The sequence below is a fragment of the Hypanus sabinus genome, unplaced genomic scaffold, assembly GCF_030144855.1.
Source record: "Hypanus sabinus isolate sHypSab1 unplaced genomic scaffold, sHypSab1.hap1 scaffold_2099, whole genome shotgun sequence".
Taxonomy (NCBI): Eukaryota; Metazoa; Chordata; class Chondrichthyes; order Myliobatiformes; family Dasyatidae; genus Hypanus; species Hypanus sabinus.
In genome coordinates, this window is record NW_026780204.1 from 13,520 (window position 1) to 40,616 (window position 27,097).

The 27,097-nt window shown below is 53.5% G+C and overlaps 1 protein-coding gene across 1 annotated transcript; it reads left to right on the top strand.

Annotated features, from left to right (window-relative positions):
* The first annotated feature begins 104 nt into the window (after positions 1 to 104).
* On the top strand, positions 105 to 17,610 carry LOC132387694 (protein YIF1A-like). The gene is made up of 3 exons (XM_059960057.1): positions 105 to 201; positions 12,990 to 13,204; positions 17,174 to 17,610. The coding sequence occupies exons 1-3, from the start codon at positions 174 to 176 to the stop codon at positions 17,384 to 17,386; spliced, it is 456 nt and encodes a 151-aa protein (XP_059816040.1). The 5' UTR covers positions 105 to 173; the 3' UTR covers positions 17,387 to 17,610.
* Positions 17,611 to 27,097: the final 9,487 nt, after the last annotated feature.

Genomic DNA, 27,097 nt, shown 5'->3' on the forward strand with positions numbered 1-27,097 from the left:
GGGGTCAGGGTTGGTTGAGCGGTCGCGGACGGACGTGGGTGGCGACCAATAGAGAGACGGCGTGTCGGGTTCCCTTATAAAGGGAGGGAGGGAGGGGCGGGAGCTTTGGCCGCGGGGTCAGGGTTGGTTGAGCGGTCGCGGACGGAGCGCTCGCAGGTCGACCGGGGGGCATCATGGCTCAGCACGGCGCCTACCGGCAGCGTGAGTGTCCTCCGGGAGGGGGCAGAGAGGGGGGTAGGGGAGGGGGTAGGGTCATTGGTGAGGGGAACAGGGAAGGGGATAGGGGTCATTGGTGAGGGGAACAGGGAGGGGGATAGGGTCATGGGTGAAGGGGAACAGGGAGGGGGTAGGGTCATTGGTGAGGGGAACAGGGAGGGGGATAGGGGTCATTGGTGAGGGGAACAGGGAGGGGGATAGGGGTCATGGGTGAGGGGAACAGGGAGGGGGTAGGGTCATTGGTGAGGGGACTTGGGGGGAGGTCATAGGTGAAGGGGAACAGGGAGGGGGATAGGGGTCATGGGTGAAGGGGAACAGGGAGGGGGTAGGGGTCATGGGTGAAGGGGAACAGGTAGGGGGGTAGGGGTCATGGGTGAAGGGGAACAGGGAGGGGGGTAGGGGTCATGGGTGAAGGGGAACAGGGAGGGGGGTAGGGGTCATGGGTGAAGGGGAACAGGGAGGGGGGTAGGGGTCATGGGTGAAGGGAGCAGAGGGGAAGTAGAAAGGAGTTAATAGTGAGGGGAACAGAGGGAGGGGAAAGGGATCAATGGTGGGGGGACCTGGGGAGAGGTCATAGATGAGGGGAGCAGGGAGGGGGTGTAGGGAGGAGGGAAGGTGCCAGCTGTAGGGGGGATCGGGGAGGCTGGAATTGGTCGTAGGTGAGGGAGAAGGAATGGGTCACAAGAGAGGGGAGCAGGGTTAGGAGGAAAGGGGTCATGGAATGGGGAGGAGAGGCCATGGGGGTAACGGGGAAGGGAGGGGATGGAAAGAGTCAAGGGGGGAATGTGACGGGGAGGGAAGGGGACATAGGGGAATGGGTGGGGGAAAGGGGAATGAGGTGGGGGAAGGAAAGGATCCTGGGAAGAGGGAGGGAGGTTGTCACAGGAGGGGGAGGGGGACACAAGAGAGGAGAGGGAAAGGGGATACAGGAGAGGGAACAGGGAGGGGGCATAGGAAGGGGAGAGAAGGGGACACGGGTGGGGGATTAGGGAGGCACAGGAGGGGAGAGGGGTCAGAAAGGGGACACAGGAGGTGGGACAGGGATAGAGGGAAGATGGGGGTGGGTCGGGGACACAGGAGGGGAATAGGGAGAGGGTGAGGCTGCGGAGCTGGCAGGGAGAGGGGTGGAGCATAGGAAAAGGAACATAGGAGATAAAACAACTTTCATGACGTATGTGAGTGATGATAAACCTGATTCTGATCTGGGTCTCTATTGTGGACTGAGAGTGGGAAGGGGGCAGGGAGAGGGGAATCATGGTTGGGAAAAGGGGAAGGGAGAGGGGAGGGAGCGGGAAGCACCAGAGAGACGTTCTGTATTGATCAATGAACCAGTTATAGGTGATGAAGGATGATTTGGGTGAAAGTAAATGTAGGTGTGTGGGTCTCATCATCGAGTTCAAGAGTTGCAAAGTGATGTGACTGCTCCGTAAAACCCAGGTCTGACTACACTCGGAGTATTGTGTTCAGTTATGATTGTCTTCGGAGAGGGCGCAGAGGAGATTCACCAGGATGCTGCCTGGATTAGAGAGGGTGCAGAGGAGATTCACCAGGATGCTGCCTGGATTAGAGAGGGTGCAGAGGAGATTCACCAGGATGCTGCCTGGATAAGAGAGGGTGCAGAGGAGATTCAACAGGATGCTGCCTGGATTAGAGAGGGTGCAGAGGAAATTTACCAGGATGCTGTCTGGAAAAGAGAGGATGCAGAGGAGATTTACCAGGATGCTGTCTGGATTAGAGAGGGTGCAGAGGAGATTCACCACGATGCTTCCTGGATTAGAGAGGGTGCAGAGGAGATTTACCAGGATGCTGCCTGGATTAGAGAGGTTGCAGAGGAGATTCACCAGGATGCTGCCTGGATTAGAGAGGGTTCAGAGGAGATTCACCAGGATGCTGTCTGGATTAGAGAGGGTGCAGAGGAGATTTACCAGGATGCTGCCTGGATTAGAGAGGATGCAGAGGAAATTTACCAGGATGCTGTCTGGATAAGAGAGGATGCAGAGGAGATTTACCAGGATGCTGCCTGGATTAGAGAAGATGCAGAGGAAATTTACCAGGATGCTGTCTGGATTAGAGAGGATGCAGAGGAGATTCACCAGGATGCTGTCTGGATTAGAGAGGGTGCAGAGCGGATTCACCAGGATGCTGTCTGGATTAGAGAGGGTGCAGAGGAGATTCACCAGGATGCTGTCTGGATTAGAGAGGGTGCAGAGGAGATTCACCAGGATGCTGTATGGATTAGAGAGGGTACAGAGGAGATTTACCAGGATGCTGCCTGGATCAGAGAGGGTGCAGAGGAGATTTACCAGGATGCTGCCTGGATTAGAGAGGGTGCAGAGGAGATTCACCAGGATGCTGTCTGGATAAGAGAGGATGCAGAGGAGATTTACCAGGATGCTGTCTGGATTAGAGAGGGTGCAGAGCGGATTCACCAGGATGCTGCCTGGATTAGAGAGGGTGCAGAGGAGATTCACCCGGATGCTGTCTGGATAAGAGAGGATGCAGAGTTGATTCACCAGGATGCTGTCTGGATAAGAGAGGATGCAGAGGAGATTCACCAGGATGCTGTCTGGATTAGAGAGGGTGCAGAGGAGATTCACCAGGATGCTGTCTGGATTAGAGAGGGTGCAGAGCGGATTCACCAGGATGCTGTCTGGATTAGAGAGGGTGCAGAGTGGATTCTCCAGGATGCTGTCTGGATTAGAGAGGGTGCAGAGCGGATTCACCAGGATGCTGTCTGGATTAGAGAGGGTGCAGAGCGGATTCTCCAGGATGCTATCTGGATTAGAGAGGGTGCAGAGGAGATTTACCAGGATGCTGCCTGGATTAGAGAGGTTGCAGAGGAGATTCACCAGGATGCTGCCTGGATTAGAGAGGGTTCAGAGGAGATTCAACAGGATGCTGTCTGGATTAGACAGGGTGCAGAGGAGATTCACCAGGATGCTGTCTGGATTAGAGAGGGTGCAGAGTGGATTCATCAGGATGCTGTCTGGATTAGAGAGGGTGCAGAGGAGATTTACCAGGATGCTGCCTGGATCAGAGAGGGTGCAGAGTGGATTTACCAGGATGCTGTCTGGATTAGAGAGGGTGCAGAGGAGATTCACCCGGATGCTGTCTGGATAAGAGAGGATGCAGAGGAGATTCACCAGGATGCTGTCTGGATAAGAGAGGATGCAGAGGAGATTTACCAGGATGCTGTTTGGATTAGAGAGGGTGCAGAGGAGATTCACCAGGATGCTGTCTGGATTAGAGAGGGTGCAGAGGAGATTCACCAGGATGCTGTCTGGATTAGAGAGGGTGCAGAGGAGATTCACCAGGATGCTGCCTGGATTAGAGAGGGTGCAGAGGAGATTCACCAGGATGCTGTCTGGATTAGAGAGGGTGCAGAGGAGATTCACCAGGATGCTGTCTGGATTAGAGAGGGTGCAGAGGAGATTCACCAGGATGCTGTCTGGATTAGAGAGGGTGCAGAGGAGATTCACCAGGATGCTGTCTGGATTAGAGAGGGTGCAGAGGAGATTCACCAGGATGCTGTCTGGATTAGAGAGGGTGCAGAGGAGATTCACCAGGATGCTGTCTGGATTAGAGAGGGTGCAGAGGAGATTCACCAGGATGCTGCCTGGATTAGAGAGGGTGCAGAGGAGATTCACCAGGATGCTGCCTGGATTACAGAGGGTGCAGAGGAGATTCACCAGGATGCTTTCTGGATTACAGAGGGTGCAGAGGAGATTTACCAGGATGCTGTCTGGATTACAGAGGGTGCAGAGGAGATTCACCAGGATGCCGTCTGGATTAGAGAATGTGCAGAGGAGATTCACCAGGATGCTGCCTGGATTAGAGAGGATGCAGAGGAGATTTACCAGGATGCTGTCTGGATTAGAGAGGGTGCATAGGAGATTCACCAGGATGCTGTGTGGATTAGAGAGGGTGCAGAGGAGATTCACCAGGATGCTGCCTGGATTAGAGAGGGTGCAGAGGAGATTTACCAGGATGCTGCCTGGATTAGAGAGGTTGCAGAGGAGATTCACCAGGATGCTGCCTGGATTAGAGAGGGTTCAGAGGAGTTTCACCAGGATGCTGTCTGGATTAGAGAGGGTGCAGAGGAGATTTACCAGGATGCTGCCTGGATTAGAGAGGATGCAGAGGAAATTTACCAGGATGCTGTCTGGATAAGAGAGGATGCAGAGGAGATTTACCAGGATGCTGCCTGGATTAGAGAAGATGCAGAGGAAATTTACCAGGATGCTGTCTGGATTAGAGAGGATGCAGAGGAGATTCACCAGGATGCTGTCTGGATTAGAGAGGGTGCAGAGCGGATTCACCAGGATGCTGTCTGGATTAGAGAGGGTGCAGAGGAGATTCACCAGGATGCTGTCTGGATTAGAGAGGGTGCAGAGGAGATTCACCAGGATGCTGTATGGATTAGAGAGGGTACAGAGGAGATTTACCAGGATGCTGCCTGGATTAGAGAGGGTGCAGAGCGGATTCACCAGGATGCTGTCTGGATTAGAGAGGGTGCAGAGGAGATTCACCAGGATGCTGTCTGGATTAGAGAGGGTGCAGAGGAGATTCACCAGGATGCTGTATGGATTAGAGAGGGTGCAGAGGAGATTTACCAGGATGCTGCCTGGATTAGAGAGGGTGCAGAGGAAATTTACCAGGATGCTGTCTGGATAAGAGAGGATGCAGAGGAGATTCACCAGGATGCCGTCTGGATTAGAGAGGGTGCAGAGGAGATTTAGCAGGATGCCGTCTGGATTAGAGAGGGTGCATAGGAGATTCACCAGGATGCTGTGTGGATTAGAGAGGGTGCAGAGGAGATTCACCAGGATGCTGCCTGGATTGGAGAGGATGCAGAGGAGATTCACCAGGATGCTGCCTGGATTAGAGAGGGTGCATAGGAGATTCACCAGGATGCTGTCTGGATTAGAGAGGGTGCATAGGAGATTCACTAGGATGCTGTCTGGATTAGAGAGGGTGCAGAGCGGATTCACCAGGATGCTGTCTGGATTAGAGAGGGTGCAGAGGAGATTCACCAGGATGCTGTATGGATTAGAGAGGGTACAGAGGAGATTTACCAGGATGCTGCCTGGATTAGAGAGGGTGCAGAGCAGATTCACCAGGATGCTGTCTGGATTAGAGAGGGTGCAGAGGAGATTCACCAGGATGCTGTCTGGATTAGAGAGGGTGCAGAGGAGATTCACCAGGATGCTGTATGGATTAGAGAGGGTGCAGAGGAGATTTACCAGGATGCTGCCTGGATTAGAGAGGGTGCAGAGGAAATTTACCAGGATGCTGTCTGGATAAGAGAGGATGCAGAGGAGATTCACCAGGATGCCGTCTGGATTAGAGAGGGTGCAGAGGAGATTTAGCAGGATGCCGTCTGGATTAGAGAGGGTGCATAGGAGATTCACCAGGAAGCTGTGTGGATTAGAGAGGGTGCAGAGGAGATTCACCAGGATGCTGCCTGGATTGGAGAGGATGCAGAGGAGATTCACCAGGATGCTGTCTGGATTAGAGAGGGTGCATAGGAGATTCACTAGGATGCTGTCTGGATTAGAGAGGGTGCAGAGCGGATTCACCAGGATGCTGTCTGGATTAGAGAGGGTGCAGAGCGGATTCTCCAGGATGCTATCTGGATTAGAGAGGGTGCAGAGGAGATTCACCAGGATGTTGTCTGGATTAGAGAGGGTGCAGAGGAGATTTACCAGGATGCTGCCTGGATTAGAGAGGTTGCAGAGGAGATTCACCAGGATGCTATCTGGATTAGAGAGGGTGCAGAGGAGATTCACCAGGATGTTGTCTGGATTAGAGAGGGTGCAGAGGAGATTTACCAGGATGCTGCCTGGATTAGAGAGGTTGCAGAGGAGATTCACCAGGATGCTGCCTGGATTAGAGAGGGTTCAGAGGAGATTCAACAGGATGCTGTATGGATTAGAGAGGGTGCATAGGAGATTCACTAGGATGCTGTCTGGATTAGAGAGGGTGCAGAGCGGATTCACCAGGATGCTGTCTGGATTAGAGAGGGTGCAGAGCGGATTCTCCAGGATGCTATCTGGATTAGAGAGGGTGCAGAGGAGATTCACCAGGATGTTGTCTGGATTAGAGAGGGTGCAGAGGAGATTTACCAGGATGCTGCCTGGATTAGAGAGGTTGCAGAGGAGATTCACCAGGATGCTGCCTGGATTAGAGAGGGTTCAGAGGAGATTCAACAGGATGCTGTCTGGATTAGAGAGGGTGCAGAGGAGATTCAGCAGGATGCTGTCTGGATTAGAGAGGGTGCAGAGTGGATTCATCAGGATGCTGTCTGGATTAGAGAGGGTGCAGAGGAGATTTACCAGGATGCTGCCTGGATCAGAGAGGGTTCAGAGGAGATTCAACAGGATGCTGTCTGGATTAGAGAGGGTGCTGAGGAGATTCACCAGGATGCTGTCTGGATTAGAGAGGGTGCAGAGTGGATTCATCAGGATGCTGTCTGTATTAGAGAGGGTGCAGAGGAGATTTACCAGGATGCTGCCTGGATCAGAGAGGGTGCAGAGGAGATTTACCAGGATGCTGTCTGGATAAGAGAGGATGCAGAGGAGATTTACCAGGATGCTGCCTGGATTAGAGAAGATGCAGAGGAAATTTACCAGGATGCTGTCTGGATTAGAGAGGATGCAGAGGAGATTCACCAGGATGCTGTCTGGATTAGAGAGGGTGCAGAGCGGATTCACCAGGATGCTGTCTGGATTAGAGAGGGTGCAGAGGAGATTCACCAGGATGCTGTCTGGATTAGAGAGGGTGCAGAGGAGATTCACCAGGATGCTGTATGGATTAGAGAGGGTACAGAGGAGATTTACCAGGATGCTGCCTGGATTAGAGAGGGTGCAGAGCGGATTCACCAGGATGCTGTCTGGATTAGAGAGGGTGCAGAGGAGATTCACCAGGATGCTGTCTGGATTAGAGAGGGTGCAGAGGAGATTCACCAGGATGCTGTATGGATTAGAGAGGGTGCAGAGGAGATTTACCAGGATGCTGCCTGGATTAGAGAGGGTGCAGAGGAAATTTACCAGGATGCTGTCTGGATAAGAGAGGATGCAGAGGAGATTCACCAGGATGCCGTCTGGATTAGAGAGGGTGCAGAGGAGATTTAGCAGGATGCCGTCTGGATTAGAGAGGGTGCATAGGAGATTCACCAGGATGCTGTGTGGATTAGAGAGGGTGCAGAGGAGATTCACCAGGATGCTGTCTGGAATAGAGAGGGTGCAGAGGAGATTCACCAGGATGCTGTCTGGATTAGAGAGGGTGCAGAGGAGATTCACCAGGATGCTGTATGGATTAGAGAGGGTGCAGAGGAGATTTACCAGGATGCTGTCTGGATTAGAGAGGGTGCAGAGGAAATTTACCAGGATGCTGTCTGGATAAGAGAGGATGCAGAGGAGATTCACCAGGATGCCGTCTGGATTAGAGAGGGTGCAGAGGAGATTTAGCAGGATGCTGTCTGGATTAGAGAGGGTGCATAGGAGATTCACCAGGAAGCTGTGTGGATTAGAGAGGGTGCAGAGGAGATTCACCAGGATGCTGCCTGGATTGGAGAGGATGCAGAGGAGATTCACCAGGATGCTGCCTGGATTAGAGAGGGTGCATAGGAGATTCACCAGGATGCTGTCTGGATTAGCGAGGGTGCATAGGAGATTCACTAGGATGCTGTCTGGATTAGAGAGGGTGCAGAGCGGATTCACCAGGATGCTGTCTGGATTAGAGAGGGTGCAGAGCGGATTCTCCAGGATGCTATCTGGATTAGAGAGGGTGCAGAGGAGATTCACCAGGATGTTGTCTGGATTAGAGAGGGTGCAGAGGAGATTTACCAGGATGCTGCCTGGATTAGAGAGGTTGCAGAGGAGATTCACCAGGATGCTATCTGGATTAGAGAGGGTGCAGAGGAGATTCACCAGGATGTTGTCTGGATTAGAGAGGGTGCAGAGGAGATTTACCAGGATGCTGCCTGGATTAGAGAGGTTGCAGAGGAGATTCACCAGGATGCTGCCTGGATTAGAGAGGGTTCAGAGGAGATTCAACAGGATGCTGTATGGATTAGAGAGGGTGCATAGGAGATTCACTAGGATGCTGTCTGGATTAGAGAGGGTGCAGAGCGGATTCACCAGGATGCTGTCTGGATTAGAGAGGGTGCAGAGCGGATTCTCCAGGATGCTATCTGGATTAGAGAGGGTGCAGAGGAGATTCACCAGGATGTTGTCTGGATTAGAGAGGGTGCAGAGGAGATTTACCAGGATGCTGCCTGGATTAGAGAGGGTGCAGAGTGGATTCATCAGGATGCTGCCTGGATCAGAGAGGGTGCAGAGGAGATTTACCAGGATGCTGCCTGGATTAGAGAGGGTGCAGAGGAGATTCACCAGGATGCTGTCTGGATAAGAGAGGATGCAGAGGAGATTTACCAGGATGCTGTCTGGATTAGAGAGGGTGCAGAGCGGATTCACCAGGATGCTGCCTGGATTAGAGAGGGTGCAGAGGAGATTCAGCAGGATGCTGTCTGGATTAGAGAGGGTGCAGAGTGGATTCATCAGGATGCTGTCTGGATTAGAGAGGGTGCAGAGGAGATTTACCAGGATGCTGCCTGGATCAGAGAGGGTTCAGAGGAGATTCAACAGGATGCTGTCTGGATTAGAGAGGGTGCTGAGGAGATTCACCAGGATGCTGTCTGGATTAGAGAGGGTGCAGAGTGGATTCATCAGGATGCTGTCTGGATTAGAGAGGGTGCAGAGGAGATTTACCAGGATGCTGCCTGGATCAGAGAGGGTGCAGAGGAGATTTACCAGGATGCTGCCTGGATTAGAGAGGATGCAGAGGAAATTTACCAGGATGCTGTCTGGATTAGAGAGGGTGCAGAGTGGATTCATCAGGATGCTGCCTGGATCAGAGAGGGTGCAGAGGAGATTTACCAGGATGCTGCCTGGATTAGAGAGGGTGCAGAGGAGATTCACCAGGATGCTGTCTGGATAAGAGAGGATGCAGAGGAGATTTACCAGGATGCTGTCTGGATTAGAGAGGGTGCAGAGCGGATTCACCAGGATGCTGCCTGGATTAGAGAGGGTGCAGAGGAGATTCACCCGGATGCTGTCTGGATAAGAGAGGATGCAGAGTTGATTCACCAGGATGCTGTCTGGATAAGAGAGGATGCAGAGGAGATTCACCAGGATGCTGTCTGGATTAGAGAGGGTGCAGAGGAGATTCACCAGGATGCTGTCTGGATTAGAGAGGGTGCAGAGCGGATTCACCAGGATGCTGTCTGGATTAGAGAGGGTGCAGAGTGGATTCTCCAGGATGCTGTCTGGATTAGAGAGGGTGCAGAGCGGATTCACCAGGATGCTGTCTGGATTAGAGAGGGTGCAGAGCGGATTCTCCAGGATGCTATCTGGATTAGAGAGGGTGCAGAGGAGATTTACCAGGATGCTGCCTGGATTAGAGAGGTTGCAGAGGAGATTCACCAGGATGCTGCCTGGATTAGAGAGGGTTCAGAGGAGATTCAACAGGATGCTGTCTGGATTAGACAGGGTGCAGAGGAGATTCACCAGGATGCTGTCTGGATTAGAGAGGGTGCAGAGTGGATTCATCAGGATGCTGTCTGGATTAGAGAGGGTGCAGAGGAGATTTACCAGGATGCTGCCTGGATCAGAGAGGGTGCAGAGTGGATTTGCCAGGATGCTGTCTGGATTAGAGAGGGTGCAGAGGAGATTCACCCGGATGCTGTCTGGATAAGAGAGGATGCAGAGGAGATTCACCAGGATGCTGTCTGGATAAGAGAGGATGCAGAGGAGATTTACCAGGATGCTGTTTGGATTAGAGAGGGTGCAGAGGAGATTCACCAGGATGCTGTCTGGATTAGAGAGGGTGCAGAGGAGATTCACCAGGATGCTGTCTGGATTAGAGAGGGTGCAGAGGAGATTCACCAGGATGCTGCCTGGATTAGAGAGGGTGCAGAGGAGATTCACCAGGATGCTGTCTGGATTAGAGAGGGTGCAGAGGAGATTCACCAGGATGCTGTCTGGATTAGAGAGGGTGCAGAGGAGATTCACCAGGATGCTGTCTGGATTAGAGAGGGTGCAGAGGAGATTCACCAGGATGCTGTCTGGATTAGAGAGGGTGCAGAGGAGATTCACCAGGATGCTGTCTGGATTAGAGAGGGTGCAGAGGAGATTCACCAGGATGCTGTCTGGATTAGAGAGGGTGCAGAGGAGATTCACCAGGATGCTGCCTGGATTAGAGAGGGTGCAGAGGAGATTCACCAGGATGCTGCCTGGATTACAGAGGGTGCAGAGGAGATTCACCAGGATGCTTTCTGGATTACAGAGGGTGCAGAGGAGATTTACCAGGATGCTGTCTGGATTACAGAGGGTGCAGAGGAGATTCACCAGGATGCCGTCTGGATTAGAGAATGTGCAGAGGAGATTCACCAGGATGCTGCCTGGATTAGAGAGGATGCAGAGGAGATTTACCAGGATGCTGTCTGGATTAGAGAGGGTGCAGAGGAGATTCACCAGGATGCTGTCTGGATTAGAGCATATTTTGTGAAAATAGGCTTAGTGAGTGAGTGTCGTACGAGCAGCCAGTGCAGATCACAAGTCCTGGTTACGTGAGCTCTGACGCCAGACAGACAATCTCTGATCGGAGGTAAGTGGTGGGTGTGTGGAACGTCCTGCCAGGGGTGGTGTGGAGACAGATACATTAGGGACATTTAAGGTGATCGGTGATAAGTGGGGGGTGTGTGGAACGTCCTGCCAGGGGTGGTGTAGAGACAGATACATTAAGGACATTTTAGGAGATCGGGGGTAAGTGGTGGGTGTGTGGAACGTCCTGCCGGGGTGGTGTAGAGACAGATACATTAGGGACATTTAAGGTGATCGGGGGTAAGTGGGGGGTGTGTGGAACGTCCTGCCAGGGGTGGTGTAGAGACAGATACATTAGGGACATTTAGAGTGATCGGGGGTAAGTGGGGGGTGTGTGGAACGTCCTGCCAGGGGTGGTGTAGAGACAGATACATTAGGGACATTTAAGGTGATCGGGGGTAAGTGGGGGGTGTGTGGAACGTCCTGCCAGGGATGGTGTAGAGACAGATACATTAGGGACATTTAAGGTGATCGGGGGTACGTGGGGGGTGTGTGGAACGTCCTGCCAGGGGTGGTATAGAGACAGATACATTAGGGACATTTAAGGTGATCGGGGTAAGTGGGGGGTGTGTGGAACGTCCTGCCGGGGGTGGTGTAGAGACAGATACATTAGGGACATTTAAGGTGATCGGGGTAAGTGGGGGGTGTGTGGAACGTCCTGCCAGGGGTGGTGTAGAGACCGATACATTAGGGACATTTAAGGTGATCGGGGTAAGTGGTGGGTGTGTGGAACGTCCTGCCAGGGGTGGTGTAGAGACAGATACATAAGGGACATTTAAGGTGATCGGGGTAAGTGGTGGGTGTGTGGAACGTCCTGCCAGGGTTGGTGTAGAGACAGATACATTAGGGACATATAGGGTGATCGGGGGTAAGTGGGGGGTGTGTGGAACACCCTGCCAGGGGTGGTGTAGAGACAGATACATTAGGGACATATAGGGTGATCGGGGGTAAGTGGTGGGTGTGTGGAACGTCCTGCCAGGGGTGGTGTAGAGACAGATACATAAGGGACATTTAAGGTGATCGGGGTAAGTGGTGGGTGTGTGGAACGTCCTGCCAGGGTTGGTGTAGAGACAGATACATTAGGGACATATAGGGTGATCGGGGGTAAGTGGGGGGTGTGTGGAACGCCCTGCCAGGGGTGGTGTAGAGACAGATACATTAGGGACATTTAGAGTGATCGGGGGTAAGTGGGGGGTGTGTGGAACGTCCTGCCAGGGGAGGTGTAGAGACAGATACATTAGGGACATATAGGGTGATCGGGGGTAAGTGGGGGGTGTGTGGAACGCCCTGCCAGGGGTGGTGTAGAGACAGATACATTAGGGACATTTAGAGTGATCGGGGGTAAGTGGGGGGTGTGTGGAACGTCCTGCCAGGGGAGGTGTAGAGACAGATACATTAGGGACATATAGGGTGATCGGGGGTAAGTGGGGGGTGTGTGGAACGTCCTGCCAGGGGTCGTGTAGAGACAGATACATTAGGGACATTGACAACACTGTATGAGTTGCCTGGCGGCTTGTGCATGGCCCTGTTGCGTGGCGGGTCAGCATGGCATCATGCCAGCGGTAAGATCAACTCCCTGCCGCTGTCCATCAGGAATTTGTACCCTCTCCCAGAGCCCAATTCTGCTCGTTATTCCGGAGACGTTGCAGTCAGGCTGAGTGAGTAATGGGTCTGCTGCGATCTGTCGGCGCAGAACCAGCGGTGTCACAGTCTCTGCAAACTTCAGAGCATCACCCACTGACAGGAGGGCTTAAAATGTCTGCCCTCCTTCCCCTTCTCTCCCTATCCCGGCTCCTCCCTCCTCGCCCACCTGCCGCTCTCCCCTCCTGCAGCCCCTCTCCACCTGTCAGCCCCCAGCTTCTCACTTGGTACCCACGGTTTCCCTCTGCTGGACTCGACTTCCCCCCCCATCTCTGATTCCGCTTCCTTTTCCCGTCCGGATGATGGGTCTTCTCCGTGGATGCATCCTGACCTGCCGAGTTCCTCCAGCGTTTTGTGTGTGCGTGCTGCTCGTCCCTCCTGGCTCTGAGCACGGGGGCACCGCTGCAGGAGCGGCTGATCGAGTTTGCTGCATCTCCTGACGACAGGGCCGTCTGCTTTCCTTTCCAGCTCCCAAGCAGAGGCTGCGCGGATCAAACCCCAACGCGATGGACCCCAACCAGCTCTTCGATGACACCAGCGCCTCCCAGCCCGCTGGCTACACTGTCCAAGGCATCGAAATGGGGCTTCCAATCAATAACTTCCTTGGCGAGCCTGTGGCCAACGTCGCTATGGCCTACGGCACCACGATAGCCAGCCAGGGGAAAGATATCGTCCATAAAGAGGTAGGTGCAACCCCCTCCTGGATTTTCATGTTCATTGTGACTGTCGTCCATGCCCAGGGCACAAGTGCCACGTCTGGCATGACGTTACCACAGGCAGTGACGTTGGTGTTCAGAACGTCATACTCACATCATCTGTTAGGAGTCTGCGTTCTCCCCGTGGAATGCACGGGTCTTCCCTGGGTCTCCTCCCACAGTCCAAAGGCATATTGATTAGTACATGATTGCTGTTGACCCTGTCATTCGGCTGGTATTAAATCAGGAGTCACAGGGCAACGTGGCTCGAAGGGATGGAACAGCTTGTTTATGTGTAAATACCTGCTCATTACTACACAGTGTGCTTTTTTTCTGCAACAGCAGAAGCATTGCAACAGACGGAATGGTGCGGAGAGAAATAAACAGCCGACGTGTCGGGCTGAGTCCCCTTATCAGGACTGGTGAGAGCTGAGGAGGGAGGGCGGTGCGGATGAAGTGATGAGCTGGGAATTGATACAGTGCCGTGCAAAAGTCACACACACCCAAGACTTTTGCACAGTCCTGTATTTGTCAACGTGGAGCGGAGAGTGAGTTTGTAAATTGGCAGGAGCAGAGGATGTTGGGAATGGTGAGGGTGGAGTGCCGCGGGAGGGGTGTGGGACAGGGGCAGAGAAGGAGTGACACACAGAACCCGTCAGATGTACAGTTCTGTGCAAAACTCTGAGACACCAGGCAAGGTCATTAGATTCCGAACAATTGGTTTATTGATCATTACAGAATGTCTCTCTGGTGCTTCCCGCTCCCTCCCCTCTCCCTTCCCCTTTTCCCAACCATGATTCCCCTCTCCCTGCCCCCTTCCCACTCTCAGTCCACAATAGAGACCCAGATCAGAATCAGGTTTATCATTACTCACACACGTCAGGAAATTCGTTTTTTTGTGGCAGCAGTACAGTGCGATACATAGAATTATTACAGTCCTGTGCGAAAGTCTTAGGCACCCAAAGGAGGAATGTGATAAGAGAGGAAAGTGGACCATGGGAGAAAGGGAAGGAGGAGGGGCACCAGAGGGAGGTGATAGGCAGATGAGACCAATGAGGGTAGAACCATAGAACATTACAGCACAGAAACAGGCCTTTTGGCCCTTCTTGGCCGTGCCGAACCATTTCTCTGTCTAGTCCCACTGACCTGCACCTGGGCCATATCCCTACAAATCCCTCTCAACCATGTACCTGGACGAGTTTTTCTTAAATGTCAAAGTGAGCCCGCATTCACCACTTCATCTGGCAGCTCATTCCACACTCCCACCACTCTCTGTGTGAAGAAGCCCCCCCCCCAGTGTTCCCTTTAAACTTTTCCCCCTTCACCCTTAACCCATGGCCTCTGGGTTTTTTCTCCCCTGGCCTCAGTGGAAAAAGCCTGCTTGCATTCACTCTATCTGTACCCATCATAATTTTATATACCTCTATCAAATCTCCCCTCATTCTTCTACGCTCCAGGGAATAAAGTCCTAACCTATCCAACCTTTCTCTGTAACTCAGTTTCTCAAGTCCCGGCAACATCCTTGTAAACTTTCTCCGCACTCTTTCAACCTTATTAATATCCTTCCTGTAATTTGGTGACCAAAACTGTACACAATACTCCAAATTCGGCCTCACCAATGCCTTATACAACCTCACCATAACATTCCAACTCTTATACTCAATACTTTGATTTATAAAGACCAATGTACCAAAAGCTCTCTTTGCTCCCCTATCCACCTGTGATGCCACTTTTAGGGAATTATGTATCTGTACTCCCAGATCCCTCTGTTCTACTGCACTCCTCAGTGTCCTACCATTTACCTTGTATGTTCGACCTTGGTTTGTCCTTCCGAAGTGCAATACCTCACACTTGTCTGCATTAAACTCCATCTGCCATTTTTCTGCCCATTTCTCCAACTGGTCCAGATCCCTCTGCAAGCTTTGAAATCCTTCCTCACTGTCCACTACACCTCCAATCTTTGTATCATCAGCAAATTTGCTGATCCAATTTACCACATTATCATCCAGATCATTGATATAGATGACAGATAACAGTGGACCCAGCACCGATCCCTGTGTCACACCACTAGTCACGGCCTCCACTCAGAGAAGCAATCCTCCACGACCACTCTTTGACTTCTCCCATTGAGCTAATGTCTAATCCAATTTACTACCTCTCCATGTATACCTAGCAACTGAATCTTCCTAACTAACCTCCCATGCAGGACCTTGTCAAAGGCCTCACTGAAGTCCATGTAGACAACATCCACTGCCTTCCCTTCATCCACTTTCCTGGTAACCTCCTCAAGAAACTCTAATAGATTGGTTAAGCATGACCTATCACGCACAAAGCCATGTTGACTCTCCGTAATAGGTCCCTGTCTATTCAAATACTTGTAGATCTTATCTCTTAGTACTCCTTCCAATAATTTACCTACTACTGACGTCAAACTTACCAGCCTATAATTTCCTGGATTACTTTTAGAGGCTTTTTTTAAACAACGGAACAACATGAGCTGTCCTCCAATCCTCCGGCACCTCACCCATAGATATCGACTTTTTAAATATATCTGCCAAGGCCCCATTTCAACACTAATCTCCTTCAAGGTCCGAGGGAATACCCTGTCAGGTTTTGGGGATTTAGCTACTCTGATTTTCCTCAAGACAGCAAGCACCTCCTCCTCTTCAATCTGTATAGGTTCCATGACCTCACTACTTGTTTGCCTTATTTTCATTGACTCCATGCCAGTTTCCTTAGTAAATACAGACACAAAATACCCAATTAATATCTCTCCCATTTCTTTTGGTTCCATACATAGCCGACCACTCTGATCTTCAAGAGGACCAATTTTATCCCTTACTATCTTTTTGCTCTTAATATACCTGTAGAAGCTCTTAGGATTATCCTTCACCCTGACTGCCAAAGCAACCTCATGTCTTCTTTTAGCCCTCCTGATTTCTTTCTTAAGTATTTTTGCATTTTTTATACTCCTCAAGCACCTTATTCGCTCCCTGTTTCCTATACATGCGAAACATCTCTCTTCTTCTTTATCAGAGTTCCAATATCCCTCGAGAACCAAGGTTCCTTATTCTTATTCACTTTGCCTTTAATCCTGACAGGAACATACAAACTCTGCACTCTCTAAATTTCTCCTTTGAAGGCCTCCCACTTACCAATCACATCCTTGCCAGAGAACAACCTGCCCCAATCCATGCTTTTTAGATCCTTCCTCATTTCTTCAAATTTGGCCTTTTCCCAGTTTGGAACCTCAACCCAAGGACCAGATCTATCTTTATCCATGATCAAGTTGAAACTAATGGCGTTATGATCACTGGAACTAAAGTGTTCCTCCGCACACACTTCCGTCACCTGTCCCTAACTCGTTTCCTAATAGGAGATCCAATATTGCATCCTCTCTAGTTGGTACCTCTATATATTCATTTAGAAAACTTTCCTGAACACATTTTACAAACTCTAACCCGCCTAGACCTTTAACAGTATGGGAGTCCCAATCAATGTGTGGAAAATTAAAATCCCCGACAATCACAACTTTGTTTCCTGCAGTTGTCTGCTATCTCTCTGCAGATTTGCTCCTCCAATTCTCGCTGACTATTGAGTGGTCTATAATACAGCCCCATTAATGTGGTCATACCTTTCCTGTTTCTCAGCTCCACCCACATGGCCTCAGTAAGAGTGGGGTGGGAATGAGAAAAGGGTGAAAGATCACCCCGTCTGGCACCAACAATTATTCCACAGTCGAAATCATTTCTTCCCCATTATTTGCTCTGAACCTCTTGACCACGTCTGCGTGCTTTTATGCACTGAGTTGCTGTCACGTGATTGGCTATTAACAAGCAGGTGTTGCCAAGACAGTGGTCGCAAAGTGTGTATGCATAGATGAAGCTAAAAAGCAGGATGATTTAAGCTCCAATCCAACTCCCTGGTGTAGGGTAACACTGTTCTTTATTGCAACAGCTGCACAGGTTCGTGTCCGTCAACAAGCTGAAGTACTTCTTCACAGTCGACACAAGATACGTCACGCAGAAGCTGATTCTACTGCTGTTCCCCTACACCCATCAGGTACAGAGACCGGGGCATTGGTCAGTAACGTGGAATGAGGACCAACCGGGCTGGGGAGAAACACGTAGGGCCGTAACCCGTCACTCGGTTACGACGGAGTGTTCGTAGGTCAGGAACCAACCGAGACACGCTGTGGGTGAGGACCGAGGGACAGGAGAGCGAGTGGGCTCAGAAGGAGTAACCTCACTGACTCTGTAAGGTAGCCTGCTACACTTTCCCGGCTCTGCCTTGCTCCACCCACCCTCCGTCTGTGGCAGCTCAGGGAATGCTGGCGGTGGAGGGTCAGGAAAATGCAGGAGATGGTGACACGGAATAGTGGGGGTGGGGAGAGAGGAAAATGCCGGAGATGGCAACACAGGGAATAGTGGGGGTGGGGGGGTCAGGAAAATGCCGGAGATGGCGACACAGGGAATAGTGGGGGTGGGGGGGTCAGGAAAATGCCGGAGATGGCGACACAGGGAATAGTGGGGATGGGGGGGTCAGGAAAATGCAGGAGATGGAGACACAGGGAATAGTGGGGGTGGGGGGTCAGGAAAATGCAGGAGATGGAGACACAGGGAATAGTGGGGGTGGGGGGGGTCAGGAAAATGCAGGAGATGGAGACACGGAATAGTGGGGGTAGGGGGTCAGGAAAATGGAGGAGATGGAGACACAGGGAATAGTGGGGGTGGGGGGGGTCAGGAAAATGCAGGAGATGGAGACACTGGGAATAGTGGGGGTGGGGGGGGTCAGGAAAATGCAGGAGATGGAGACACTGGGAATAGTGGGGGTGGGGGGTTCAGGAAAATGCAGGAGATGGTGACACAGGGAATAGTGGGGGTGGGGGGGTCAGGAAAATGCAGGAGATGGTGACACAGGGAATAGTGGGGGTGGGGGGGTCAGGAAAATGCAGGAGATGGTGACACAGGGAATAGTGGGGGTGGGGGGTCAGGAAAATGCAGGAGATGGTGACACAGGGAATAGTGGGGGTGGGGGGTCAGGAAAATGCAGGAGATGGAGACACAGGGAATGCTGGCGGTGGAGGGTCAGGAAAATGCAGGAGATGGTGACACGGAAGAGTGGGGGTGGGGGGGTCAGGAAAATGCCGGAGATGGAGACACAGGGAATAGTGGGGGTGGGGGGTCAGGAAAATGCAGGAGATGGTGACACAGGGAATAGTGGGGGTGGGGGGTCAGGAAAATGCAGGAGATGGAGACACAGGGAATAGTGGGGGTGGAGGGTCAGGAAAATGCAGGAGATGGAGACACGGAATAGTGGGGGTAGGGGGTCAGGAAAATGGAGGAGATGGAGACACAGGGAATAGTGGGGGTGGGGGGGGTCAGGAAAATGCAGGAGATGGAGACACTGGGAATAGTGGGGGTGGGGGGTCAGGAAAATGCAGGTGATGGTGACACAGGGAATAGTGAGGGTGGGGGTTCAGGAAAATGCAGGAGATGGTGACACGGGGAATAGTGGGGGTGGGGGGGTCAGGAAAATGCAGGAGATGGTGACACAGGGAATAGTGGGGGTGGGGGCGTCAGGAAAATGCAGGAGATGGTGACACAGGGAATAGTGGGGGTGTGGGGTTCAGGAAAATGCAGGAGATGGTGACACAGGGAATAGTGGGAGTGGGGGGTCAGGAAAATGCAGGAGATGGTGACAGAGGTAATGGGGTGGGGGGGTCAGGAAAGTGCAGGAGATGGTGACACGGAATAGTGGGGGTGGGGGTTCAGGAAAATGCAGGAGATGGAGACACGGAATAGTTGGGGTGGGGGGTCAGGAAAATGCAGGAGATGGTGACACAGGGAATAGTGGGGGTGGGGAGAGAGGAAAATGCAGGAGATGGTGACACGGAATAGTGGGGGTGGGGGGGTTCAGGAAAATGCAGGAGATGGTGACACAGGGAATAGTGGGGGTGGGGGGGTCAGGAAAATGCAGGAGATGGTGACACGGAATAGTTGGGGTGGGGGGTCAGGAAAATGCAGGAGATGGAGACACGGAATAGTGGGGGTGGGGATGGTCAGGAAAATGCAGGAGATGGTGACACGGAATAGTGGGGGTGGGGGGGTCAGGAAAATGCAGGAGATGGAGACACGGAATAGTTGGGGTGGGGGGTCAGGAAAATGCAGGAGATGGTGACACAGGGAATAGTGGGGGTGGGGAGAGAGGAAAATGCAGGAGATGGTGACACAGGGAATAGTGGGGGTGGGGAGAGAGGAAAATGCAGGAGATGGTGACACAGGGAATAGGGGTGGGGGGGTTCAGGAAAATGCAGGAGATGGTGACACAGGGAATAGTGGGGGTGGGGGGGTCAGGAAAATGCAGGAGATGGTGACACGGAATAGTGGGGGTGGGGGGTCAGGAAAATGCAGGAGATGGTGACACAGGGAATAGTGGGGGTGGGGGGTCAGGAAAATGCAGGAGATGGTGACACAGGGAATAGTGGGAGTGGGGGGTCAGGAAAATGCAGGAGATGGTGACACAGGGAATAGTGGGGGGTCAGGAAATTGCAGGAGATGGAGACACTGGGAATAGTGAGGGTGGGGGGTCAGGAAAACGCAGGAGATGGTGACACAGGGAATAGTGGGGGTGGGGGGGTCAGGAAAATGCAGGAGATGGTGACACAGGGAATAGTGGGGGTGGGGGGTCAGGAAAGTGCAGGAGATGGAGACACAGGGAATAGTGGGGGTGGGGGGTCAGGAAAACGCAGGAGATGGTGACACAGGGAATAGTGGGGGGTCAGGAAAATGCAGGAGATGGTGACACAGGGAATAGTGAGGGTGGGGGGTCATGAAAACGCAGGAGATGGTGATGCAGGGAATAGTGGGGGTGGGGGGTCAGGAAAATGCAGGAGATAGTGACACAGGGAATAGTGGGGGTGGGGGGGTCAGGAAAATGCAGGAGATGGTGACACGGAATAGTGGGGGTGGGGGGTCAGGAAAATGCAGGAGATGGTGACACGGAATAGTGGGGGTGGGGGGGTCAGGAAAATGCAGGAGATGGTGACACAGGGAATAGTGGGGGTGGGGGGGTCAGGAAAATGCAGGAGATGGTGACACGGAATAGTGGGGGTGGGGGGTCAGGAAAGTGCAGGAGATGGTGACACGGAATAGTGGGGGTGGGGGGTCAGGAAAGTGCAGGAGATGGTGACACGGAATAGTGGGAGTGGGGGGTCAGGAAAATGCAGGAGATGGTGACACAGGGAATAGTGGGGGTGGGGAGAGAGGAAAATGCAGGAGATGGTGACACGGAATAGTGGGGGTGGGGGGGTTCAGGAAAATGCAGGAGATGGTGACACAGGGAATAGTGGGGGTGGGGGGGTCAGGAAAATGCAGGAGATGGTGACACGGAATAGTGGGGGTGGGGGGTCAGGAAAATGAAGGAGATGGTGACACAGGGAATAGTGGGGGTGGGGGGTCAGGAAAATGCAGGAGATGGTGACACAGGGAATAGTGGGAGTGGGGGGTCAGGAAAATGCAGGAGATGGTGACACAGGGAATAGTGGGGGGTCAGGAAAATGCAGGAGATGGTGACACGGAATAGTGGGGGGTCAGGAAAATGCAGGAGATGGTGACACAGGGAATAGTGGGGGGTCAGGAAAACGCAGTAGATGGTGACACAGGGAATAGTGGGGGGTCAGGAAAATGCAGGAGATGGTGACACAGGGAATAGTGGGGGTGGGGGGTCAGGAAAATGCAGGAGATGGTGACACAGGGAATAGTGGGGGTGGGGGGGTCAGGAAAGTGCAGGAGATGGAGACACAGGGAATAGTGGGGGTGAGGGGGTCAGGAAAACGCAGGAGATGGTGACACAGGGAATAGTGGGGGGTCAGGAAAATGCAGGAGATGGTGACACAGGGAATAGTGGGGGTGGGGGGTCAGGAAAACGCAGGAGATGGTGACGCAGGGAATAGTGGGGGTGGGGGGTCAGGAAAATGCAGGAGATGGTGACACGGAATAGTGGGGGTGGGGGGTCAGGAAAATGCAGGAGATGGTGACACAGGGAATAGTGGGGGTGGGGGGGTCAGGAAAATGCAGGAGATGGTGACACGGAATAGTGGGGGTGGGGGGTCAGGAAAATGCAGGAGATGGTGACACGGAATAGTGGGGGTGGGGGGGTCAGGAAAATGCAGGAGATGGTGACACAGGGAATAGTGGGGGTGGGGGGTCAGGAAAATGCAGGAGATTGTGACACAGGGAATAGTGGGGGTGGGGAGAGAGGAAAATGCAGGAGATGGTGACACAGGGAATAGGGGTGGGGGGGTTCAGGAAAATGCAGGAGATGGTGACACAGGGAATAGTGGGGGTGGGGGGGTCAGGAAAATGCAGGAGATGGTGACACGGAATAGTGGGGGTGGGGGGTCAGGAAAATGCAGGAGATGGTGACACAGGGAATAGTGGGGGTGGGGGGTCAGGAAAATGCAGGAGATGGTGACACAGGGAATAGTGGGAGTGGGGGGTCAGGAAAATGCAGGAGATGGTGACACAGGGAATAGTGGGGGGTCAGGAAATTGCAGGAGATGGAGACACTGGGAATAGTGAGGGTGGGGGGTCAGGAAAACGCAGGAGATGGTGACACAGGGAATAGTGGGGGTGGGGGGGTCAGGAAAATGCAGGAGATGGTGACACAGGGAATAGTGGGGGTGGGGGGTCAGGAAAGTGCAGGAGATGGAGACACAGGGAATAGTGGGGGTGGGGGGTCAGGAAAACGCAGGAGATGGTGACACAGGGAATAGTGGGGGGTCAGGAAAATGCAGGAGATGGTGACACAGGGAATAGTGAGGGTGGGGGGTCATGAAAACGCAGGAGATGGTGACGCAGGGAATAGTGGGGGTGGGGGGTCAGGAAAATGCAGGAGATGGTGACACAGGGAATAGTGGGGGTGGGGGGGTCAGGAAAATGCAGGAGATGGTGACACGGAATAGTGGGGGTGGGGGGTCAGGAAAATGCAGGAGATGGTGACACGGAATAGTGGGGGTGGGGGGGTCAGGAAAATGCAGGAGATGGTGACACAGGGAATAGTGGGGGTGGGGGGGGTCAGGAAAATGCAGGAGATGGTGACACGGAATAGTGGGGGTGGGGGGTCAGGAAAGTGCAGGAGATGGTGACACAGGGAATAGTGGGGGTGGGGAGAGAGGAAAATGCAGGAGATGGTGACACGGAATAGTGGGGGTGGGGGGTTCAGGAAAATGCAGGAGATGGTGACACAGGGAATAGTGGGGGTGGGGGGGTCAGGAAAATGCAGGAGATGGTGACACGGAATAGTGGGGGTGGGGGGTCAGGAAAATGAAGGAGATGGTGACACAGGGAATAGTGGGGGTGGGGGGTCAGGAAAATGCAGGAGATGGTGACACAGGGAATAGTGGGGGTGGGGGGTCAGGAAAATGCAGGAGATGGTGACACAGGGAATAGTGGGGGTGGGGAGAGAGGAAAATGCAGGAGATGGTGACACGGAATAGTGGGGGTGGGGGGTTCAGGAAAATGCAGGAGATGGTGACACAGGGAATAGTGGGGGTGGGGGGGTCAGGAAAATGCAGGAGATGGTGACACGGAATAGTGGGGGTGGGGGGTCAGGAAAATGAAGGAGATGGTGACACAGGGAATAGTGGGGGTGGGGGGTCAGGAAAATGCAGGAGATGGTGACACAGGGAATAGTGGGAGTGGGGGGTCAGGAAAATGCAGGAGATGGTGACACAGGGAATAGTGGGGGGTCAGGAAAATGCAGGAGATGGTGACACGGAATAGTGGGGGGTCAGGAAAATGCAGGAGATGGTGACACAGGGAATAGTGGGGGGTCAGGAAAACGCAGTAGATGGTGACACAGGGAATAGTGGGGGGTCAGGAAAATGCAGGAGATGGTGACACAGGGAATAGTGGGGGTGGGGGGTCAGGAAAATGCAGGAGATGGTGACACAGGGAATAGTGGGGGTGGGGGGGTCAGGAAAGTGCAGGAGATGGAGACACAGGGAATAGTGAGGGTGGGGGGTCAGGAAAACGCAGGAGATGGTGACGCAGGGAATAGTGGGGGTGGGGGGTCAGGAAAATGCAGGAGATGGTGACACAGGGAATAGTGGGGGTGGGGGGGGGTCAGGAAAGTGCAGGAGAAGGCGACACAGTGAATAGTGGGGGTGGGGGTGGTCAGGAAAATGCAGGAGATGGTGACACGGAATAGTGGGGGTGGGGGGTCAGGAAAATGCAGGTGATGGTGACACAGGGAATAGTGGGGGTGGGGGGGGGTCAGGAAAGTGCAGGAGAAGGCGACACAGTGAATAGTGGGGGTGGGGGTGGTCAGGAAAATGCAGGAGATGGTGACACGGAATAGTGGGGGTGGGGGGTCAGGAAAATGCAGGAGATGGTGACACAGGGAATAGTGGGGGGTCAGGAAATTGCAGGAGATGGAGACACTGGGAATAGTGAGGGTGGGGGGTCAGGAAAACGCAGGAGATGGTGACACAGGGAATAGTGGGGGTGGGGGGGTCAGGAAAATGCAGGAGATGGTGACACAGGGAATAGTGGGGGTGGGGGGTCAGGAAAGTGCAGGAGATGGAGACACAGGGAATAGTGGGGGTGGGGGGTCAGGAAAACGCAGGAGATGGTGACACAGGGAATAGTGGGGGGTCAGGAAAATGCAGGAGATGGTGACACAGGGAATAGTGAGGGTGGGGGGTCATGAAAACGCAGGAGATGGTGACGCAGGGAATAGTGGGGGTGGGGGGTCAGGAAAATGCAGGAGATAGTGACACAGGGAATAGTGGGGGTGGGGGGGTCAGGAAAATGCAGGAGATGGTGACACGGAATAGTGGGGGTGGGGGGTCAGGAAAATGCAGGAGATGGTGACACGGAATAGTGGGGGTGGGGGGGTCAGGAAAATGCAGGAGATGGTGACACAGGGAATAGTGGGGGTGGGGGGGTCAGGAAAATGCAGGAGATGGTGACACGGAATAGTGGGGGTGGGGGGTCAGGAAAGTGCAGGAGATGGTGACACGGAATAGTGGGAGTGGGGGGTCAGGAAAATGCAGGAGATGGTGACACAGGGAATAGTGGGGGTGGGGAGAGAGGAAAATGCAGGAGATGGTGACACGGAATAGTGGGGGTGGGGGGGTTCAGGAAAATGCAGGAGATGGTGACACAGGGAATAGTGGGGGTGGGGGGGTCAGGAAAATGAAGGAGATGGTGACACAGGGAATAGTGGGGGTGGGGGGTCAGGAAAATGCAGGAGATGGTGACACAGGGAATAGTGGGAGTGGGGGGTCAGGAAAATGCAGGAGATGGTGACACAGGGAATAGTGGGGGGTCAGGAAAATGCAGGAGATGGTGACACGGAATAGTGGGGGGTCAGGAAAATGCAGGAGATGGTGACACAGGGAATAGTGGGGGTGGGGGGGTCAGGAAAGTGCAGGAGATGGAGACACAGGGAATAGTGGGGGTGAGGGGGTCAGGAAAACGCAGGAGATGGTGACACAGGGAATAGTGGGGGGTCAGGAAAATGCAGGAGATGGTGACACAGGGAATAGTGGGGGTGGGGGGTCAGGAAAACGCAGGAGATGGTGACGCAGGGAATAGTGGGGGTGGGGGGTCAGGAAAATGCAGGAGATGGTGACACGGAATAGTGGGGGTGGGGGGTCAGGAAAATGCAGGAGATGGTGACACAGGGAATAGTGGGGGTGGGGGGGTCAGGAAAATGCAGGAGATGGTGACACGGAATAGTGGGGGTGGGGGGTCAGGAAAATGCAGGAGATGGTGACACGGAATAGTGGGGGTGGGGGGGTCAGGAAAATGCAGGAGATGGTGACACAGGGAATAGTGGGGGTGGGGGGTCAGGAAAATGCAGGAGATTGTGACACAGGGAATAGTGGGGGTGGGGAGAGAGGAAAATGCAGGAGATGGTGACACAGGGAATAGGGGTGGGGGGGTTCAGGAAAATGCAGGAGATGGTGACACAGGGAATAGTGGGGGTGGGGGGGTCAGGAAAATGCAGGAGATGGTGACACGGAATAGTGGGGGTGGGGGGTCAGGAAAATGCAGGAGATGGTGACACAGGGAATAGTGGGGGTGGGGGGTCAGGAAAATGCAGGAGATGGTGACACAGGGAATAGTGGGAGTGGGGGGTCAGGAAAATGCAGGAGATGGTGACACAGGGAATAGTGGGGGGTCAGGAAATTGCAGGAGATGGAGACACTGGGAATAGTGAGGGTGGGGGGTCAGGAAAACGCAGGAGATGGTGACACAGGGAATAGTGGGGGTGGGGGGGTCAGGAAAATGCAGGAGATGGTGACACAGGGAATAGTGGGGGTGGGGGGTCAGGAAAGTGCAGGAGATGGAGACACAGGGAATAGTGGGGGTGGGGGGTCAGGAAAACGCAGGAGATGGTGACACAGGGAATAGTGGGGGGTCAGGAAAATGCAGGAGATGGTGACACAGGGAATAGTGAGGGTGGGGGGTCATGAAAACGCAGGAGATGGTGACGCAGGGAATAGTGGGGGTGGGGGGTCAGGAAAATGCAGGAGATGGTGACACAGGGAATAGTGGGGGTGGGGGGGTCAGGAAAATGCAGGAGATGGTGACACGGAATAGTGGGGGTGGGGGGTCAGGAAAATGCAGGAGATGGTGACACGGAATAGTGGGGGTGGGGGGGTCAGGAAAATGCAGGAGATGGTGACACAGGGAATAGTGGGGGTGGGGGGGTCAGGAAAATGCAGGAGATGGTGACACGGAATAGTGGGGGTGGGGGGTCAGGAAAGTGCAGGAGATGGTGACACGGAATAGTGGGGGTGGGGGGTCAGGAAAGTGCAGGAGATGGTGACACGGAATAGTGGGAGTGGGGGGTCAGGAAAATGCAGGAGATGGTGACACAGGGAATAGTGGGGGTGGGGAGAGGAAAATGCAGGAGATGGTGACACGGAATAGTGGGGGTGGGGGGTTCAGGAAAATGCAGGAGATGGTGACACAGGGAATAGTGGGGGTGGGGGGGTCAGGAAAATGCAGGAGATGGTGACACGGAATAGTGGGGGGTGGGGGGTCAGGAAAATGAAGGAGATGGTGACACAGGGAATAGTGGGGGTGGGGGGTCAGGAAAATGCAGGAGATGGTGACACAGGGAATAGTGGGGGTGGGGGGTCAGGAAAATGCAGGAGATGGTGACACAGGGAATAGTGGGGGTGGGGAGAGAGGAAAATGCAGGAGATGGTGACACGGAATAGTGGGGGTGGGGGGTTCAGGAAAATGCAGGAGATGGTGACACAGGGAATAGTGGGGGTGGGGGGGTCAGGAAAATGCAGGAGATGGTGACACGGAATAGTGGGGGTGGGGGGTCAGGAAAATGAAGGAGATGGTGACACAGGGAATAGTGGGGGTGGGGGGTCAGGAAAATGCAGGAGATGGTGACACAGGGAATAGTGGGAGTGGGGGGTCAGGAAAATGCAGGAGATGGTGACACAGGGAATAGTGGGGGGTCAGGAAAATGCAGGAGATGGTGACACGGAATAGTGGGGGGTCAGGAAAATGCAGGAGATGGTGACACAGGGAATAGTGGGGGGTCAGGAAAACGCAGTAGATGGTGACACAGGGAATAGTGGGGGGTCAGGAAAATGCAGGAGATGGTGACACAGGGAATAGTGGGGGTGGGGGGTCAGGAAAATGCAGGAGATGGTGACACAGGGAATAGTGGGGGGTCAGGAAAATGCAGGAGATGGTGACACAGGGAATAGTGGGGGGTCAGGAAAATGCAGGAGATGGTGACACAGGGAATAGTGGGGGTGGGGGGTCAGGAAAACGCAGGAGATGGTGACGCAGGGAATAGTGGGGGTGGGGGGTCAGGAAAATGCAGGAGATGGTGACACGG